This window comes from Suricata suricatta, chromosome 2 (genome assembly GCF_006229205.1).
Source record: "Suricata suricatta isolate VVHF042 chromosome 2, meerkat_22Aug2017_6uvM2_HiC, whole genome shotgun sequence".
Classification (NCBI taxonomy): Eukaryota; Metazoa; Chordata; class Mammalia; order Carnivora; family Herpestidae; genus Suricata; species Suricata suricatta.
The window spans coordinates 133,868,230-133,889,498 of record NC_043701.1 but is presented as its reverse complement, the minus strand read 5'-3'; the positions used below and the strand labels follow the sequence as shown (position 1 = coordinate 133,889,498).

Genomic DNA, 21,269 nt, shown 5'->3' with positions numbered 1-21,269 from the left:
TGTCTGGCCAGAATTTATAAGCCACAAGAATCCATACTCTTTTCTGAAGTTTATTCAACTGAAGATACTTTATTAATAACATATAGAGACTCTCAAAGTCAGCTTCTGTGAACATTCTTAAAGAATAATAGAAATGACTCAGCAGAGCCTAATTTAGCTCTTGATGGTGCTTTACAAAAGAGAGCAAAGATGGTGTTTGTTTAGAGTGGTACATGGTCACAGAAGAAGCCGGAAGCAGGCGAGCCTGTATTTATTTCATACTGCTGTGTACCAGATTTCTGTTAATCCTCGGAACAACTTTGAGAGGAAAATGTTGTCCTCTTTATAGGTAATGAAGTTGAGTTTCAGAATGATTGAGTCAGACTGCTGATAGAATTAGAATTTGAATATAGGCCTGTCTGGTTGCAAAGACTAATTAATGTTCTTTTCACCAGTCTGTCATGTTTGAATAACTCTCCTTTGTGAATGAGATTTATGTCACCTGCCCAGAAGTGATTTTATGGGATTTGGCCATAAAAAAAAGAAAGAAAATCTAATGAACATAGGGAAGGCTTCCTTGTTTATTTCCCCTTTTTCTGTGCATGGAATATCAGGAAGTGAATTGGTGGATCCCTCACAAATCCTATTTCATACTTAATTAGAGGTAAAGTAAAGTAAAAAATTTATAATACCTTTGAGAGGTAAACGAGGCCATCTCCCTTATGTTACAGAGGAGGAAACCGAGGTCAGGAAAGTTTAGGCTTGCCTGATTACAGATGGTTTGTAACTGAGTTGGAATTGGGACCCTAGACAATGTATTCTGGTTAATGGCCTTTTATAGCTAAAGCACAAACCTTTGATATGCCTGGAGCTCCTAGAAGATGATATATGTGAATTTAATTGAGGCTTTATGTATTTACTTGTTTATGTATGTGTGTCTGTCCGTCTCTGGCTCTCAGCAGGTACTGTCAAGGCAAGTGCTTCTGGGTGGTACAGGCATAGCTTAGAGTCATAGGTGTTCTTTTCTTACCTCACATGTATGGCACCGAGGCTTCCCTTCTGTTCCCTGACAGCTCTGGCAGACGCACCTGATCATACCCCATCCGCGTGGAGAGGATGATTGAGTTCTCCCTGGGGCTTTCAGGAAGCAGAGAGAGTGAATGCTCCGTGGTGAGTTGATCCATACTCCTCTCTGCTGGCCTTTTCCCTAAGCTTCACATTTTTAGATTTCACTATTCCCTGTTAATTGTTCGTGCTGATAGTATTGCCAGCATTTCCACCCCAGTGGAGCCCAGGTGCTAGATTAAAAAAGCAGTCAATGAAGGGCCTGTGACGGTGTGGTGATTGCTAATGGTAGATCATGGAGCTGGAGTTTGAATGAGAGGATTAAGGTCTTGCACCTGGGACTGCTGAGTTAGGCTGTGACTTTGAACTGTGGGTTAGGCCTGCACATATGCTTTCTGTGAGGTAGTTTGTGCATTGTTTTCTCCTTGCATGACACCTTATTTAACAAATAAAGAAACGGAGGCTTATAGTATGGAGTAGCCATAAGAAACACCTTTTTTCCCCCATCTAGACACAACTGTTCTAGGGAGTTCTGTTATTTCACCCTCTGCTTATTCTTGTTGGGTGGAAAGTCACCACCATTAGAATTTTCAGGCACCGGCCTGATTGTCTAACCTAATGAGGTAAATGAGTTCTAGCTCTGAGTAATGGTGAACTTGGAGCAGGGCCCAGTGTAATTAAAACCCTAGAGTACAGAATTTGATGTTGGTCTTTGTTCATTTCAGTGAAGAGGCTTGTGGGTGGGAATATGATGTATTCCGAGCAAAGAAAAATAACGGCTCTAGAGGTTTATGTCATTGCCTTGAAGATTGGTTCCACAGTAATTTTTTTTAAGTTTATTCATTTATTTTGAGAAGAGGGAATGTGTGCATGGGGGAGGGTCAAAGAAAAAGGGAGATCGAGAATCCCAGCAGGCCCCATGCTGTCACCCCAGAGCCCAGCGTGGGTTCTGTGCGGGACCTTACAAACTGTGAGATCATGACCTGAGCCAAAATCAAGAGTCGGATGCTTAACCGATTAAGCCACCCAGGGGCCTCTCATTCCACATTAAAGTTAGATAATTCAATAAGAGAAAAGGTTTTTTTAATAGATGGCAGTGCTAAAATCCAGGGAGTCTCTTCATTTATTGAAAGACTGTCCAGTAGGATTACATATAAATTATATAACTTGCAATATGGTTAAAGACTGAAGGCTTAATGATTCAGAGTTCTCCAAAAGAGTTCAGATTGTGTGGCCTTTAGGTATTTCGTCTGTTCTTTTTCCTGCTTTTTTGTGTTCTCCATGTTTTTCCCCGGTATTCAGTATTGTCTTGGCAAGCAAACTCACACTGACTGAAGTGATAGGCTCTCAGAGAGTAAGGAAAGGAAAGCCCTAGAGCTTCCTTTTGCTAGGTAGTAAGATAATACGTTTGTGTTGTTTTATTTATTTAAAAAACATCTTTAAGAAGGAGAGAGTGAGAGAGAGAGTGCAAGCGAGGGAGGGGCAGAAAGAGAGGGAGACACAGAATCCAAAGCAGGCTCTAGGCTCTGAGCTGTCAGCACAGAGCCAACGTGGGGCTCCAACTCACGAGCCGGTGAGATCATGACCTAAGTCAGTCAGATGCTTAACCGACTGAGCCACCCAGGCTTCCCAGTATGTGTTGTTTTAAACTGTTTATAGTAATTTGTTTAAGCAGCAATAGGATGTTAGTAATTTTAAACCCACAGAAAGTTGGAAGACTAAGGATAGTACTCTTTACTCATATTCACCTGTAGTTAATATTTTACTCTATTTTAGTTTTATCATTCTCTCTCTTTTCTTTCTTTATGAACCACTTTAGAGTGCATTGCGGGTGTCATGGCCCTTTACCCCAGCAATCTGTGAGCAGTTCAGTTTCCCCATGTCTTTACCAACACTTCTTATTGTCTGGGTGGTTTTTTTTATTGTAGTCCTTCTAATGAGTGTGAAATGATATCTCATTTTTTGGTTTTTTTTTCATGTTTATTTTTGAGAGAGAGAGAGCACAAGTGGAGGAGGGGCAGAGAGACGGAGACATAGAATCTGAAGCAAGCTCCAGGTTCTAGGCTGTCAGCACGGAGCCCAGTGTGGGGCTTGAACCCGTGAACCACGGGATCATGACCTGAGCCGAAGTCAGATACTTAACCAGCTGAACTACTCATTTTGAGGCTCCCCCTCATTTTGGTTTTGTTGTGCATTTCCATAATGACTAATGATATTGAACATCTTTTCATATATTTTTTAGTCATTAGTATACTTTCGTTGATGAAATGTCAATTCAGATTCTTCGTTCATTTTTAAATTAGCTTATTTATCTTTTTATTATGGAATTTTAAGAAATTTTAATATATTTATATTTATCAGATATATGGTTTGTAAATATTTTTATCCCAGATATTTTTCTGTTTCTTGTCTTTTCATTTTTTTTAGTTTTTATTTATTTATTTTGAGAGAGAGAGAACACAAGTGGGAAAGGGGCAGAGAGAAGGCAGGAGAGAGAGAGAGAGAGAGAGTGTCCCACTATCAGTGCAGAGCCTGATGTGGGGCTCGAACCTATGAACTGTGAGATCATGACTTGAGCCAAAACCAGGAATCAGACACTTAATTGACTGAGTCACCCAGGTATCCCTTGTTTTTTAATTTTCTTAATGGAGTCTTCTGAAGTACAGTTTCTGATTTTGGTCAAGTTCAAGTCTTCCTTTTTTTCCTTTATAGATCATACTTTTATGGTGTCATATCAAGAAAAGGCAAATATATAAATAAATAATATCACTTTTCAGAGAAATCTGGGATTTGCTTTATTAGTTTAGTGATCAGATCCATTTATCATGTGAGCTTTGTTGAAGTGTGTAAAGGATTTGCCTTAGTGATGATCACATTGTTCAAGCCTCTTCTGGGCAGCTGTTACTAGTCAGGCAATATAATATGGATAAAAATGCAGGCTTTTTGCCCTGACTGCTTGGGTTTGAATTTTGGCTCATCCCTTACTAGAAGTGTTACTTTGGGAAGGGACTTTATTTCTCTGTCTCAGTTTCCTCATCTGTAAAATGGGGATACTATATCTTTCCTCAGAGGGTGTTTGTCTATATATAGTGCATAGGAAATGCCTGGGAGAGAGTAAGGGCTAAAAAAATATTAGCTCTTATTGCTAGTGGAACAATTATCAATTGTAGTTTGGGATGGAGTTGTGTATATTGGAGTTGTTTGAGGGGCTTTTTAACGCTTCTCATGCCTTTCTAAAATGACAGGGTCTGCCAAAGGTTAGAGTAGCTGGGGTGATAAATATTGCACTTTGCCTTCCTTGACACATATAAAGCTGATGGTTCCTTAAAATCACTTCCATTAAATGAGGCAATTTGGGTTGATGTGTAGAATCACAAAACTCTTCATCAGATATAAAAATAGCTCAAGCCCCATTAACATTTAGAAAATGAATAATCTATTAACTCCTGTTGCCAAGGCAAAAATTAGGCAGTCTTTGGCAAGCCAAGAACAGAATGTGAGCTATCTGTGTTTGATAAATACATTTCTTTGCCTTTGGGATAGTTTATTAGTCCAAGGATTAGAATATGGCCCAGAACTTGCAATTCAGAGATAGGATTACTGCTTTGCTTTTGTTGGAGAAGATTCTCAACTCTTTTCCTTGTCTTCATTTGTAGAATGAATATAATGAAACTTGAAACCTACTTACCTTCTAAAGGGATTCATGTTCTTATATAGGACTAGTATCAGCATATATAAAGAATTCTTATAACTCAACAATAAGAAGGCAGAAAATGGGCAAAGAATTTTCATAGACATTTCTCCAGAGGAGATCTCCAACAAAGACATGAAAAGATGCTCAACACCATAGGTGAACAGGGAAATGCAAACCAAAATTACAGTGAGATACCACCTCATACCCACTAGGATGACTATGATAGGAAAATTTTTGAGAGAGAGAGAGAGAACATGTGCACACATGCACACAGCATAGGAACGGAAGAGGGAGAGGGAGAGAAAGCATCTTAAGCAGGCTCCACGCCCAGCACAGAGCCCAGTTGTAGGGCTTGATCTCACAATTTGTGAGATCATGAGCTGAGCAGAAAGTAGGTCAGATGCTTAACCAACTGAACCATCCCAAGAACCCCTAAAAGAAAAGTAGTAAGTGCTGGCAAAGGTGGAGAGAAGTAGGAACTGTTGCACAGTAATGCTAAGAATCTAAAATAGCTCAGCTGTTGTGGAAAACAGTTTGGTGATTCCTCAAAAAATTAAGCATAGAATTACCATATGACCCAGCAATTCCGCTCTTAGGTTAGGTATATACTCAAAAGAATTGAAAACATGGTGGTACAGAAACTTGAATGTTTATACCAGCATTGTTTATAATAGCCATAAGACAACCCAAACAGCCATCAAGTGATGAGTGACTAAACCGGATATATTATATACAGTTGAATATTATTCAGCCATAAAAAGTAATGAAGGATGAATACATGGTATGACTTGGATGAGCTTTGAATACTTGCTAAGTGAAAGAAGCCAGACACAAACGTCATATAGTGTATGATTCCTTTTATACGCTACATCCAGAATAAGCAAATCCAAAGAGACAGAAAGCAAATTAGAGGTTACCAGGGGATGAATGATGGAAAATGGGGAGTGATTCTTTAATGATTATAGAATGATTTGGGGGGGTGCAAAAAGTTTTGAAAGTAAAGAGAGCTGATGGTTGCACAACATTGTGAATACAGTAAATATCACTAAATTGTAACTGTATTTTTTTAAGTATTTATTTTGGAAGAGCGAGCATGAGTGGGGGAGGGGCAGAGAGAGAGAAAGAGAGAGACTCCTAAGCAGGTTCTGCGCTGTCAGCCCGAAGCCTGACATGGGGTTCAAACTCAGAAACTGTGAGATCGTGACCCGAACTGAAATCAAGAGTTGGACGCTGAACTGACAGAGCCACCACGTGCTCCTCACGTCATTTTTCTTATGAGCATATTTACAGTTTTTGCTACCCAGAGACCGCTGTTTAAGGGTGCAAGGAATGATGAATGACAAAAAAGGTAACTGTATTTGTACGGCAACTCCAGTGTCTGGATGTTTCTCCAGATTCATTTTTCATTGATCTCTTTGCTTGGGAAATTTATTCTTAACGCCTAATACTGTACCTGAAAATTCTACAGTGTCTGCTAAGATGGAAACAATGTTTTTTTATAAAGAGTGTATTGTTCTTTGGGGACTCCCATAAAAGGCCTGGTTGCTCTGGGCCTAACAAAGCTGATTAAGGAGCAAAAGATGTTGTTAGAGCCTACATTTAGATGACATTCTGTTTTTCCATTCTATCAGGCTATCAGTTCCTTTAAAAAAATTTTTTTTATTGAGGTAAGTTTCATATAACATAAAATTAGCCATTTTAAAGTGAACGATTCAGTGGCATTTAGTGCATTTACAGAGTTGTGCATCTACCAGCTTCATATTATTCTGAAACATTTTCATCACCCCAAGAGGAAATTCTGTACCCATTAAGCACCTTGCCAGCATTTGTTATTTTTTCTTTTTTGATTATAGCCAGCCTACTGGGTATGAAATGGTATCTTATCATGGTTTTGATTTGCAATCCCCTAATGACTAATGAAGTTGCTACCTTTATGTGCTTGTTAGCCATTTGTATTTCTTCTTTGGAAAAATGTCTACTTAAGTTCATTTACTATTGTAAAAATTGGTTTTTTTTTCCAGCTAAATTGTATTCTTTATATATTACAGATACACACCCTCATCAGATCTATGGTTTGCAAATATTTCCGTCATTCTGGAGGTTGTCTTTTTACTTTCTTGATAGTGTCCTTTGATACACAAAAGTTTTTAATTTAGGTGAAGTCTCATTTATCTATTTTTTTCCTTTTGTTGCCCATACTATTGATGTCATATCTAATAATCCATTGCCAAGTCCAAGGTCATTAAGATTTTCCCCTAAGAAAACTATTTCTTCTAAGAGTTTTAGCTCTCACATTTAGGTCATTGATCCATTTTGATGTAATTTCTGTATATGATGTGAGGTATGGGTCCACCTTCATTTGTTTGCATGTGGTTAGTGAGTTGTCTCAGCACCATTTGTTGAGAAGGCTCTTCTTTCTCCATTAAATTGACTTGGCACCTGGTTGAAAATCTGTTGGTCATAGATGCATGGGCTTAACTCTAGACTCTAAATTTTATTCCTGCCATTTACATTTAAAAAAAAAAATTTATTTACTTTTGAGAGCGAGGGAGCTGGGGAGCACAAGCTGGGGAGGGGCAGAGAGACACAAAGACACAGAATCCGAAGCAGGCTCCCTCCAGGCTCTGAGCTGTCAGCACAGAGACCGACGTGGGGCTCGAACCCATGAGCCATGAGATCATGACCTGAACTGAAGTCAGATGCTTAACCAACGGAGCCACTCAGGCGCCCCACCTGCCATTTACTTTTATGTGGACTGAGTTTCTTATTTTTCTCCCTTTGATAACAGGATCATGGGGTTGACAGCACCATTTTCCAGAATCCCAAAAAGCTTCACCTAACTATTGGAATGTTGGTGCTTTTGAGTGAACAAGAGATCCAGCAGACATGTGAGATGCTACAGCAGTGTAAAAAGGAATTCATTGAGTGAGTAATTTACAGGACCGGGGAAGGGCGGTCACCTTGTACTGGCTTCTTTTTGGGATCACAGGCTTGTTTGTGCACCAGGGAGCTGTTGAGTCCCGTTGCAGCAGAGTTTGTTGACTCACCCATTTGTAACACTTAACACTGGAACATTGTCTGAAAGGCTTCAGACGGATTGAAAGCATATATTTATATTTGCAAAATTTTATGGAAAGACTCTACCTTAAATTTTACTAGTTCAGTAGGCAAATTTTATTCTTAACAACACATCCCATTATTTTCTCTAAAAGGAAATTCTCTATTATTATCTGCTGAACAGTAAAAGCTACTGTATTCATCTTTTTGTACTGCTGAACACATTTCGACAAGCTTGGTGCTTAAAACAATGATAATTTATTATCTTCAAGTTCTTTGCAGTAGATGTCTCATATGGCTTTCACTGGGCTAAAATCAGAGTGCCAGCAGGGTTCTGTTCCTTTCTGGGGGCTTTAGGTGAGAGTTCATTTCCTTGCCCTTAAAGCCCACCTTCTAGAGGTTGCACTCATGTTCTTTGGCCGGTGACCAAATTCTCCATCTTCATCGCTAGCAGCATTGCATCTGTCTGACCCTTCTGTTACCACATGTCTATCTCTGGCCATAGTAGGGACGGGTTCACTGCTTTTAGGGACTCGTGAATTTGATTGAACACACCCAGATAATTCAGGATAATCACTCCATCTAAAACTCCCTTAGCCTTAATCACATCAGCAAAAGTCTGTCTGCCATGTAAGGAAGCATATTTACAAATTCCAGGGACTAAGACATGAGCATCTCTGGAGGACCATTATTCTGTTACCACAGTAACTCAAACATTATATAAATAACATGATTCCCTGCAGAGGTGTTCATTGTATTTCAGAAATGCACTTGAATTTTCTTTTTTAAATACAGGTAGCTTTGTTTGAGTCCGTAAGGATACCAAAAACTGCCCAAGCAGTCTGTTTTGGCTCGGGGAAAGCAATGTTGTTCTGGGGGTAGAGTTCTTTTTACTATAAAATTTTAATTTACATGTACATCTGACTTTTTAAAAATTTATTTTATTTTATTTTATTATTTATTTATTTTAAAGAGTCATTTCTTTCCTACACTGTACTTCTTTTACTTAAGATTGACAAAGAGTAAGAGAAATTTGAAAAACTAATTAATTTGAGGAATTTTTTAATTCAGTGATAATATTCAGGTCCCATACTGTTTTTTAATGTTTTCTTATTTATTTTGAGAGAGAGAGAGAGAGAGTGCAAGTAAGGAGCAGAGAGAGGGGGAGAGAGAGAATCCCAAGCAGACTCTGCACTCTCATTGCAGAGCTTGATGCGGGGCTTAAAACTCGAACCATGAGATCATGACCTGAGACCAGACAAGAGTTGGATGCTTAACAGACTGAGCCACCCAGGCGCTCCCCATACTATTTTGACATGGCTTTTTAGAAATGGGTTACCTAGTTCATTGAGTAAGACAAGATAAAAGGATTAAATCTTTTTATATATGCTGTAAATGAAACTATATAATAGGATGACGTGTCTTCTTTTCCACTGTTTTGAAGACAAGATATTTTTCTTGAGCAAAATCATAAGCTGATTAGGTTTGCAGTCTGCAAAGAATACTTCTTTGTCTTGATCTTTGCTCACTGATGGACATAACTGTTCTCTCTCCATCTTAACCTAAAATTCAAAATCATTGTGTCTGTAATTAGACTTTTGCAATTTCCTTGAATACGATAAATCTTTATGCTCTACCTTACAAAACAGAGCAATTTTATCTGATTTAAGAATTAATTCTGATACCTTAACTCGTTTCGAGATCATTTTTTGCTAAACGAAACTGAAAGCAGCTGCACTTTCTCGGCTGCCGTTGGGATAATTCTACTAAGAAGAAATTTAAAGGTAGATAAAATATTTGTTTAGGGAAGTGTTCTCTTACCTATGAAAATCAGGCCACAGGTTTTTAATCACTGAAGCTTTATCCTGAGCTGGGTGAGGATTTAGCTGAGTTCTTCCCTTTTATGTCTTCTGGTGCCTTTTGTGACTAAATGCCAAATCTGAGCCCTTTTAAGCATGTCAGGGTTGGTGTGCATAGGAAATGAAGAGCAGCCTTAATAGTTCCTAAGAATTTTTGACATGACAGGATGAAAACAGTAATTGTAGTTTTTCAAATTCAGCAAAGCTTTTGAAATAGGACTGAGTTACACTGCCAGAAATCTGCACTGCAGGCAAAAATTTTTTAAAGATGCTTTTTTCAAAAAGCTGGAAAGATTTGAAACCAGCTAGTAAAGCAAGGCCCCCCAGCCCTCTTCCCCCACCTTCTCCTCTGCCACACATACTTGTTTACAAAGCACAATAGTGCAAAATTAACTTACTTCTGAGGAGAATGAGAACCAGAATTGGCTGTTTAGTTTGGTTAGAAGTGCCTTGTTTCCCTACGAGGGAAAAAATGTTTCCTAAAAAAAATGCATGTAGCCACACACACACTTATAGCCCTGCTGAGTAAAATTATCATTTAGCTTCCTTATTCATAGTCTTTGATCTTAGCCTTTGTACTTAATATACTTGGACGGTCAGTAAATAGTGGCATTTCTTTTTTTTTTTTATGTTTAATTAATTGTTTTGAGATGGGGGAGGGGCAGAGGGAGAGAGAATCCAAAGCAGGTCCCACGCTGTCACCACAGAGCCTCATGCGGGCTGGATCTCCTGAACTGTGAGATCATGACCTGAGAGTAATGGCGTTTCTAACCTGAACCTTTTATGATGTAAAGATCCCAAATTAAAATATAAGAAGGGAAAACTTTGAAATTGATAGACTAATAAATAACATGCTGTGGTTTAATTTGATGGCTTTTTAAATTGGGAGAGTAAATCGATGTGGCTAGAATGGGACTTAATTAAAACTGTGGTGGAAAATAGGTATTGTTTTAAAGAAATAGTCGAATATTTGTTTTAAATTTGAGGATGTTTTTCGAGTTTAAGGGATGTTACCTGACCAGGAACAGAATTTTGATTCCAGTTCTTAAGCTCAGGGCTCATGAAGCTGTATAGATTTTGAATGAATTATTGAGTGTTCAGTAAACGCTAAAGCTTTAAATGTATCCCTTGTGACTTTTCCTTGTGAGATGGAGAGCACACACAGGGCAGTGGCTCTGAGTCTATAGTCTGACCAATACGCAGTGCTTTTTTAGTTCCAATATCACTCTTCTTGTGTCTAAGTGTTCCCAGTCGGCCTGAGGTAAAACCAAGTAAGAAGTTAAAAAGAGACAAGAACGAGGAAGGAAGAGGAGGAAAAGTGCCCATGGACTCCTGGGTATTGCCTCAGATGTCAGTTGAAAAGTATGCTCACTGGTGTCCCACGTGGAATAGTTTTGTCACCAAGACAAAGGGCATTCATTAGTCAGGCAAACCATTGAATTTCTCTCCCTCTTGGTAAATCCGAGGCAAAGTTGCAAGAGTTTCTGTTCCTCCTCCTAAGGCAGGCTGTAGATCCCGTTTCCTTGATGCATTTTTGGTTGTCGTTGTTCCTGGTACCCCGTCTAATTCCGAAGATTTGAGGAGGTTTGTAGTGCAGATATATATACAAGAGAAATGTTTAAGTCAGGGAGCTCAGAGACCATCAAGATGGAATGGTTTTACCTGAAAACCAAGGAATGGTTATAATTACACTTGAGCAGTAGAATTTAATCGTTTTCAAGGATTGGTTTATTTGAACTAAATTCCAAAAAGAACACATCAGTTATTACAGTTCTTATCTGATAAAAAGGAGCATTAACAGTTTTTTGGGAGAGAAGCCTTTTCTAGTTCTCAATCCATGAAAAACTTGTCATGTAAATCTTAACCCAAAAGGATGATGAGCAGTGTCTTCAACAGGAATTTTACAGAAAATACAAAAATATTGTTTACATGGTTCTCTCTTGAATTGATCCCCAGAGTTGGAGGGTATCATATTAGGCATAACTCAGTAAAAACATTTTAGTGGGAAACTAAACCACTGGTATGGTGCTTTGGGGTCATCTAACTATGCAGGGTCAGAGCTGAAAAAAAAGAAAAACCGTAGAGGAATGTATGCTTAGTATTAAACGTTTTCTTATGTAAGTTTGGTTGACTGCCCTTTGATAGGATTGAATGGCAGTTTTTTGTATTGAGTTTTTGCTGTTACTTGGAATGGAGGTACACCATGTTGTTGGCTGAAGCTACAGGCCTCAGGTGATAGTTCAGAGCGTGCCTTGTGTTTGGGAACACCCCACTTATTAGAGGTGATAACAGGGATACTTTTGACGAAAGCAGTAATTTTTATTGAATATCTGTCTGAAATAGATATACTGAAAAAAATTCTGGTCTTGTGCAATAATATGGCCTTGAAGTTTTAAGGGAATCTTTACCATGAAGAGTCTTTGGCTACAGGGGGTCTCCCTGTGGCATTGGTGCAGTATCAAGAGAACTTTTTTGTTTTGCTTTTTTAGGAATTATCTTTCAGTGGATCCTAACTTCCTTTTGTCTTTGAGCTATTTCCACATTTTTTTTTTCAGTGACAATGTAGGCATGTGTCCATATTCTTCTCAAAATTGTCTGGAAAAGCTTTTCTCTTTAGAGTGGATCATCCAGTCAGTGTTTACCAGAGATTTATGGAGTACCTATTTTACATAAGGCATTGTGCCCGGCTGGGGGTATAGGAGTGGACAAAATGGTTAGACTCCCCGGCCTCAGGGGCCTCCAGAAGACTGTGCACAGTGAGCCAGTTTTTAGCTGGGTTTCGCCTTGGCACTGCAAGGCCTTTTCCCGTTGAAGGATAAATCTGTTTCAGCAGTCTGAGAAGGAAGCAGAGTGGTGAGGTTTTACTTCACATGATAGTAATACTGCACCTGTGGAACGAATGTAACACTGTATCTCATCTATATGTCATTTAAAATAAAGTCTTACATCCTAGTTTTAGAAAAGTAAAAAATGACAGATAAACAAAAATATCACTTTTAATCTTACTGCTTCAAGATAATTACGATTAATGCTGTGGAGTATATACTCAGACTTTTTAATATGCAAGTATGTATTTCTTCTTTGAGGTGTAATTTATTTACAGTAAAGTGCACAGATCTTATTAAGTGTAGTTGATTAGCTTAGACAAATGCATATACTCATGTAACTTCAGCCAAATCCAGATGTAGTACATTGTCCTCACTCTGTGAAGTTCCCTCATGACCTTTTCCAGTAAATTCACTTCTCCCGGCAGCAGCTAGTGTTCTGATTTCTATTTCCATAGATTAATTTAGCTTGTTCTTTAATGTCATATAAATAAAAATCATTCAATCTATACACTTTTGTGTTTGGCTTCTTTTGTATATATGTTCTTTTATGTTAACTTTTTAATGGGTGATACATTTACATGGCTCATGATTTTAAAGACTCAAAGGATATGCAGTGAAGAGTTTCCTTCCCACTGGTATTCCCACCAAGCGCCCTGCTCTCCTCTCTAAACGCAACAGATTTTTCCAGAGATTTTTTTTGTATGTACAGGGAATACATATATCTAAATTTTCTTACCCCCATTTTTTGCACAAATGGTAATATATAGCATGTACAATTGTTGTGCACCTTTTCTTAAAACCTTAATGAGTATTTAATCTGTTGGCAATCTTTGGTTGTTCTCAACGATGCTTCAGTCAAACCCTATGCACAATTATTTTTCATGAGTGTAGGTGTAACCTGTTACCTCATATCAGGAAGTAGTATTGTCTGGTTGCTCTTTTGTATGTGTGAGAAGCTTGGTCAGTGGGTTCAGGTTGGTTAGCCTGATCCATTGTTTCTAAGGCTCCCCTTTGTATATTTTTTCCAGCCTTTTGCCATTAAGTGTTAGCGGCTGTTGCTACTCATTGTCTTCATCCATTGTTTCATTGGGTTGCAAAATGGTGATACCCTAATTTCATCATGACTTCTGTGTTTATTAGTTGGAATTCTTCTATAAAGAACTTCCCTTTGTCAGCTATGGTTGGATATGTAGCTGACCATGGATAATTATTTCCTTAGGTTTGGCTCCTAGAAATTGAATTGCTTGGAAACAGGGTTTCTATTCTTGAAGGCTTTTTATAAATATTGCTGTTAGGATTACTTTATGCCTTCACTCTTATTAGATGAGTAAAATACCGTTCTCAGCTTTTAGAAATAATGAAATAAAACCCAAGAGATGGGCAACACATTAAATGTCTTCGTCAATCAGAACTATCATTCTTTGGCTTTTTCTTGTAAGTACAAATAAACTGGTATTGGGGTAACTATAGTGTGATTTTGGAACTACTTGTATTTCTAGCTGGTGTGCATAGAACACAATTTTGAAATTAGGATGATTATATAATATTGTTAGTTAAAAAAAACCTCCCAACAGTTTCATTTTTGGTAATATTTGACTATGTATAATAACTATGTTTAAAATATAATGGCCCTCTTAGCTTAAACAGTAATAAGAATCTAACTTTTTTCCTTTGCAGTGACATTTCTGGGGGCAAACCTCTCGAGGTAGAGATGGCAGGGATAGAATACATGAACGATGATCCTGGCATGGTGGATGTTCTTTATGCCAAAGTCCATATGAAAGATGGCTCCAACAGGTATGTTTCTGGAACGCTTCTTTGTTTCCATCAAGAGGTGCCTAAAAGCAGCACTAGAAGTTCAAGTTTTGATTCCTTTTCTTTGAGCTCTTACTATCGTAAAGAGCGTGTCACTTTTTTTTTTTTAATAGTAACTGATTATCTTAAAAGAGGAATTTGTTGTAGGAAAAGTATCAGATTTTAGTCTGATAATTATTGAGTTACATAAACGGTGGATATTGATTGTAGCAATCTAGTTTTTATGATGTATGCTTTCTTCGTGTTTTTCAGGCTATAGCAGGCAGGAAGGATGGCATTTAGGATGGTAGTTGCAAAAGTGACATAACAGATCTAGTGAATTCCAGGACAAAATGGGATGATAACTGTACAGACTCTGTAAGATTATTAGGATTAATCTAATCTACATGAAATGCTCTGAACCATGCTTAGCACATACAAACATCATTAAAACACATACTAACAAATGTTGACTGTTTTTTATTTTTGTTATTACCACACTTAGATCACTTCTGGGGATTTTCAGTCTACAACCCAGGCTTTTTCTGAGGCTAACCTAGGCATCCGGAGCCATTTGTAATGTTAATGCAGTTTATTAGTCTATTCAAGGTCTTCTGTGAGCCGAGGAGCTAAACTTGAATTGGCGGTTTGTTTTTGTGGCCTTTTTACTAAGGTGGGATAGAACTGAGCTTACACTGAACCAGAAACCGTCTAGAGAAAATTCAAGTCTTTAGGCAGGTCCCCAAATTGATTTGCTTTTGTAGAGGATCCCTTGTAAGATTTCTCATATCTCGATTCAAATTGACAATCTCAGTTACCTTCTATATCAATTCAACTGGAAGTGAATTTGGAGGGGGTGGTAAGGAAGGAAAAGATGGTATAGAATCAGGTGTTGTGTGTGTTTTGGATCAGATTTGTCTTGGATACCTGGCATGTGCCTAAATAGCATTTTAATGACCTTGCCTTAAAAAGTAGGGACGCGTTGTTCTTTTAGGACATCCCAAACCACCTTTTAAGAGGTTGGAATTTGATATCTGGTGTGGACCATTTACTCTGCAGTGTAACTTATAACAGTCTGATGTCTTTACCAGTTATAGGGCTGCTGTGTATGCGGTAGGTTACTTATCAGTTTTGTGAACAAAAACAGTGAATGATAAGATAGCAGTTCTCAGCATCACTCTAATTTCTTAAAAACTATTGAGGACACCAAAGAGCTTTTCTTTATATGGATTATAGTTCTCAGTAGTTCCCTTATTAGAAATTAAAACAAGAAATTTGATACTTCATTTAAAATAGTAATATTTTAATAATTACTAAAAATAGCAATTATGTTATTAATAACCTAAATAATATTTATGTACTTTCTGTTTACATAAATATATTTTTCTTGAAAAACCTGTTTCCAAAACCAAAAATATGTAGTGAGAAAATAGGCATTGTTTTACAGTTTTGTAAATTTCCTTAGTGGAAGACAGCCGGCTCTGAAGAGAGAGGCAGACCCCTGCTTGCAGTGTGTTGTTTTGATTGAAGTTTACAGGAAACTTTGGACTCCCACAGAAACGTATTTGGAAAAATGAAGCGTACTTTCATGGTGTTTTCAGATGATTCTGGATAGGTGATACTACACTAAAACTTGACAAGTTATAGTTTTGTAAATGTCAGCACACATTTCATACTCCTGCACGGAAATCCACTGACCTCTTTTACATTTTGACTGAACCTCTAACCTATGCACAGTTTTGTAATGGTCATTTAGAACACCGGTTCATTGATTGACGCACATCTTCTAAATGTCGACACATTTTCGTTATGCAACACTAAAAACGTATTGGCCCCACCACTAATTTCACCACAGTCTTTAAGTATTAGGAAGCTGCTCTCAGCTCCTGGTAGCAGAGACACATTTTCTAAAATTCTTACTTTCACTTGAAAGCTTAAATTTTATTATTGGCCCAAAATACTGTTTTCCTTAAAGTTCTTTTTTGAGAAAATGTCTGTCAAATAGCCAAGTCTGAGTGACCGTAATTTGTCGGTTACTCGTTCTGTCACGTAATCATGGTGCTCGTGGACGAAGAGGCTAGTTCAGCTCCCGCTCTGACACCTCACAAGGGCTTTTCCTCCAGACAGCCGTCTGCTGCCACGTTGCAGCCCACCGCTTTCTCCATCCTGCTGAGTGCCCCACACACATGTGTTAAAAAGATATGTGCTCAAGGCCTGAGATTTAATAAAATCGATTATTTTTACAGTTTCATCAAGGATAAACAAAACTAGTTTTTTTAAAAATTGCCAATGTGCAGTGAAGAGTATACTACTGCTCGTACAATTTGCTGCTGCTGCCTTAGTTCATACTCAGGTGCCAGCAGTTTTGTGCTGTTGTTTTGTTTAAAAAAAAGTTTTTCAATGTTTATTTATTTTTGAGAGAGAGACAGTGTGAGCAGGGGAGGGGCAGACAGAGAGGGAGACACAGAATCTGAAGCAGGCTTCAGGCTCTGAGCTGTCAGCACAGAGCCCGGCGTGGGGCTTGAACTCACAAACTGCGAGATCATGACCTGAGCCGGTCAGATACCTAACTGACTGAGCCACCCAGGCACCCCAAGGTGCCAGCAGTTTTATTCAGCATTGTTTTTGTACTGTCCATGCAAATGTCATTACAGTGAAAAAAGCAGACAGTGTCATACAGTTATTATAAATATAATTGTGACGTCATGGACTCCCCTAAAAGAGTGTCAGGGATCTCCAAAGGTCCACAGACCAGACTGCAACAGCCTTTGATCTAGGTAAGGTTTTAATTCCAACACTGAAGATTGCATAGTTTCCGGGGAAATTATAACTAACTTTTTTTTAGCTATTACTTTACCTGACACTGTGCTTACATTGTATTATCTCCATTTTATCTTTGCAACATCTGTATAAAATGGATAGTATTCAAATGCCTGTTTTAGAGATAGGGAGGTTCAATGAGTAGTTTGGCTAAGGGACACATAGACAGCAAAGCCATGCTCTGAATCCCTAAACCAGAATAAAGAAGGTTTTCAGTGGGTGTGTGCTAGGTTGAGTAGGTAGACTATGTTCCAATTTTCCAATTCTTATTTCCACTTTTTTTTTTAAAGTGGTAAAATTCACATAACATAAAATTCACATATAAAAGTGTGATCCACTTTTTTCGGGAAAGTGGTAAAATTCATATAACATAAAAATCACCACTTCAGCCATTTTAAGGTATATAATTCATTAGCACGAAGGGCATTAACAACATTGTGCGACCACCACCACCAATGTTCCAGAACATTTTTATCACCCCCAGATGAAAATCTTATACCCAATTAACAGTCACTCTTCCGTAACCCTCTCCTCTCTTCTGCTCCCCCTGTTCTCTCCCCAGCTTCTGGCACCCACCAATCCACTGGCACGGGGGGGTTGCCTATTCTGGGTATTTCCTGTAAATGGAACCACACAGTATGTTTCCCTTTGTGCCTGACTTCTTTCACTCAGCGAGATGCTTTCCAAGGCTCATCCCTACTGTAACATGTATCAGACTTCACTCTTTTTATGGCTGAATAACATTCCCTTGCATGGGGAGACCACATTTCAAGTGGTCCATTCATCAGTTAATGGACATTTGGGTTGTTTCCACCTTTTGGCTATTGTAGATGGAGCTGTCTTCAATTCTTTTGGGCGGACTCACTTTTAAAATGTATAACATTTTTTATTTCCTTGATTAACCTTATAGTTTTATAGGGCACCAGAGCCACTTAGCCTGACCTCTGTTAATTTGTTTTCTTATTATCTGTTACGGGATTTATTTAATTTTTGTTTATATTGGCTTGTACCTTACTGTTGTAAAACTTAAATCTGTGATAGATTATAGACATACAGTTAACATGAAGCCATATGGAAAATTTACATGGAATTACAGCAATAAAATAGTGAATTTTTCCTAATCTATGGCTTCAAGCCTGCATGTGGCATAGACTCCACAGTTTTTATTTACTCTTCCTTGGTAACCCCCAGGGGGGGAAAGAGAGAGGTTACTGGGAAAAAAGAGATAATAAGATCATTTCTTTGAGTTTTTCCATTGGATATCTTTACCTTTTGCTCTAATAGTTAGATTCTTGGTTCTATAGAAGGTCTTTAAGTGTAAAGAATAATATGTTTTTGAGATTGGAAGAAAATAAGAGCTATAAAAGCTAGGTGGCTTTTGAAGACAGGGCTCAGGGGCACCTGGGTGGCTCAGTCGGTTGAGCGTTCGGCTTCGGCTCAGGCCATGATCTCAGTCAGGGGCTTTGAGTTCCACGTCGGGCTCTGTGCTGACAGCTCAGAGCCTGGCGCCTGCTTCTGATTCTGTGTCTCCTCTCTCTGACATGTCTGTGCTGTCTCTTTCTATCTCTCAAAAATAAATAAAAAAACATTAAAAAATAAAAAGACCGGACTCAGACATGATTGGTACCCACATTAATGGAACAGTGAGTGCTTCAAAGGTAACACACCCATTATTTTCCCAAAGATCCAGCCTTTAATATTTTGCACACTTACTGTCATCAAGGCTTTATAAATGGAAAGATCTTATGAAATATCCACTGAAGCCACTAATGTGATCAACCAAGAACATTTTTGAATAATTCCCATCTCTCTTACTGCTCTTTTTTTTTCTTTTGCCTATTCCTCTTTCACAAGGATAGATATATTAATGTTATTTCAAAAAGATTTATAAATTTCCCTCCTCACATTTGTGGGAATTACTAAGAGACTTAAACACCTCTTATTTAATTCCATTTTAAAGCTCTTTCAATGCCTCCTTTGTGCAGGGTATTTTGGAAGGCTGTGCAAATTGATACAAATTGAGTAAGACATGGTCTGTTTTAAAGGAACATTAAATCTTTTTGTTTGTTTATATGAAGAGATACTGCTCAAGACAAGAGGCATGGGAGAGAGACCATGTTGTAATAAAAATAAATTCGTTTCTTTGTATGATTTCATATAGTTTAAATCAGAGATTCCTTCCCTTAAAGTGATTGAATGTGAAGTGCCTGACCTTTAAAGGGTTGGAACCACTTAGATCAGATTTTTCCTCTGGAAGCTTGCAGCTGGAACAGCAGAGGTTCACTTACTGATGCATCCTTGGGTTTGGTAAAGCATGACTGGGTAAGGAAGCTGCAGCGGTCTTTTACTCATTACTTAGTGGTCAGCTGTTTATAAGACTTAAGTGTTGAACACAGTGGCTGTTCTGTTGTGTCTGGTACTGTCACACAAGCGTCCATCCTTGCCCCTGTGTGAAGAATGGCTTCGTCACATTTTCCTGAGAATACAAAGTCAGCTCAACTTCCTTCCTTTTTCCCTTCACAGTCTACCATTTTCATCACCCCTAACCCACTCAGTCTCACTCTCTTTCTGAAGAATGGCATGCATGGTCTCTGATGAGGCTAATCTCTTATTCTCCTGACCTCATTCCTCCTTATTTCCTCAAAGACCTGGCTTCATGAGTTATTCCACCCTGCAGTGCATTTCCAGGCTTCATTTCCCTCCAGCATTTTCCAATGTCCAGCGTGTGTAGTAGACTCCAGGGCTTCGTCATGAGGAGGAGGCAGATGTCAGTAACCAGGGTACTGTAGGGTGAGGGCTTTGGTTGAGATTCCAGGGGTGCCTAGATGGGCAGCGAAACTCTGCTCGTGGGTGAGCAAGTTTTGTGAAGGAAGGCTTCTTTGCTGAAGAAGGAGCTCACCGCCCAGGAGAGTAGCAGTTTACGAAAAGGGAATAATAGCAAGGACAGATCTAGAGGCACCATTTTATACCACATAAAAGGGATGTTGGATTTTTATTTGATCTTTTGTTTATTCAACAAAAAGTTATCGCGTGCCTGTTGTTTGCCAGGCACCATGCAAGGCTGTGTATATAAACTGGTGAATAAAGCCAGGCACAATCTTTATCCTTAGGTAGTTTACAGACTAATGGAGGAAAGAGATGCTAACAAATAACACATAAATGTATAGATGACCTTTGAACAACATGGATTTGAACCGCACAAATCCACTTACTTGTAGACTTTTTAGATTTTTTTAGTAAATACAGTCCAAAACTGTAAATCTATTTTCCTTATGATTTTCTTCATAACTCTTTCTTTTCTCTAGCTCTATTGCAAGAATACAGTATATAATGCATATACAAAATATGTGTTAATTGGCTGTTTATGTTACCAGTAAGGCTTCCCATCAAGTGTAGACTGTCAGTAGTTAAATTTTAGAAGACTCAAAAGTTATCCATGGATTTTCAACTGCATGGGGCTCAGAGCCCCTACCCCCTGTATTGTTCAGGTGTTAACTGTAATTGCAAAGTGTGATACAAGTGAAGCAGAGGGGAAATGGTGCTCCATTAAAGAGGAAACTATCATAGCAATGTGGACTGGGGGAGGGCAGAGTCAGGGAAAGCCTCTCTAAGGAACCGGTATTGAATTAGGATCTAAAGGACTGAGAGTTTGCAGGCAATGGAGAGGTGGGAAGGCTCTTCCATCTTTTGTCCTAAGCAAAAGAAAATATAGAGCAAAAGCCCTGAGGCAAGGAAAAGTCTAGCAAATTCCAGGTATGGATGAGGTTTAATGAGGGACAGGGTGGGGTAACAGGAGATGGCCATGTGAAGAAATTAGAGGGGCTTGGATTGACAGTGGTAATAGATAAGAGAAAGAAGATGAAACACAAGCAGAAGAACTACAAGGAGATCCATATCAAGGTAAATTGTGATGGAACTGCAGAACACTAAAGACAGAGAAGATCTCGAAAGAAGTCAGCCATAAAGGAGTGGCAGTTTTAAGGATCCCTCAGTAACAATAGTGGGAGTGGAAAGACAGCAGAGTATTTCCTAGAGGAAGTAATGGTCGACCTGGAATTGTGTACTCGGGGAAAAAAAAATCTTTAAGAACAAAGGTGAAATGAAGACTGTTTAGATGAACAAAATCTCAGAGACTTTATCTCTCTGAGATCTGCAGTAAAGGAACAAGTAAAG

General features: G+C 38.5%; 1 protein-coding gene across 2 annotated transcripts in view; it reads left to right on the top strand.

The window, feature by feature from the left end:
* The window catches only part of ASCC1 (activating signal cointegrator 1 complex subunit 1), a 98,733-nt gene that overhangs the window by 35,808 nt on the left and 41,656 nt on the right, over positions 1-21,269 (top strand). For both annotated transcript variants that reach the window (XM_029931879.1, XM_029931880.1), the window contains exons 6-7: positions 7,527-7,663; positions 14,160-14,279. In XM_029931879.1, coding sequence (XP_029787739.1) covers positions 7,527-7,663; positions 14,160-14,279 — 257 coding nt within the window. The remainder of the gene's footprint in view (positions 1-7,526; positions 7,664-14,159; positions 14,280-21,269) is intronic.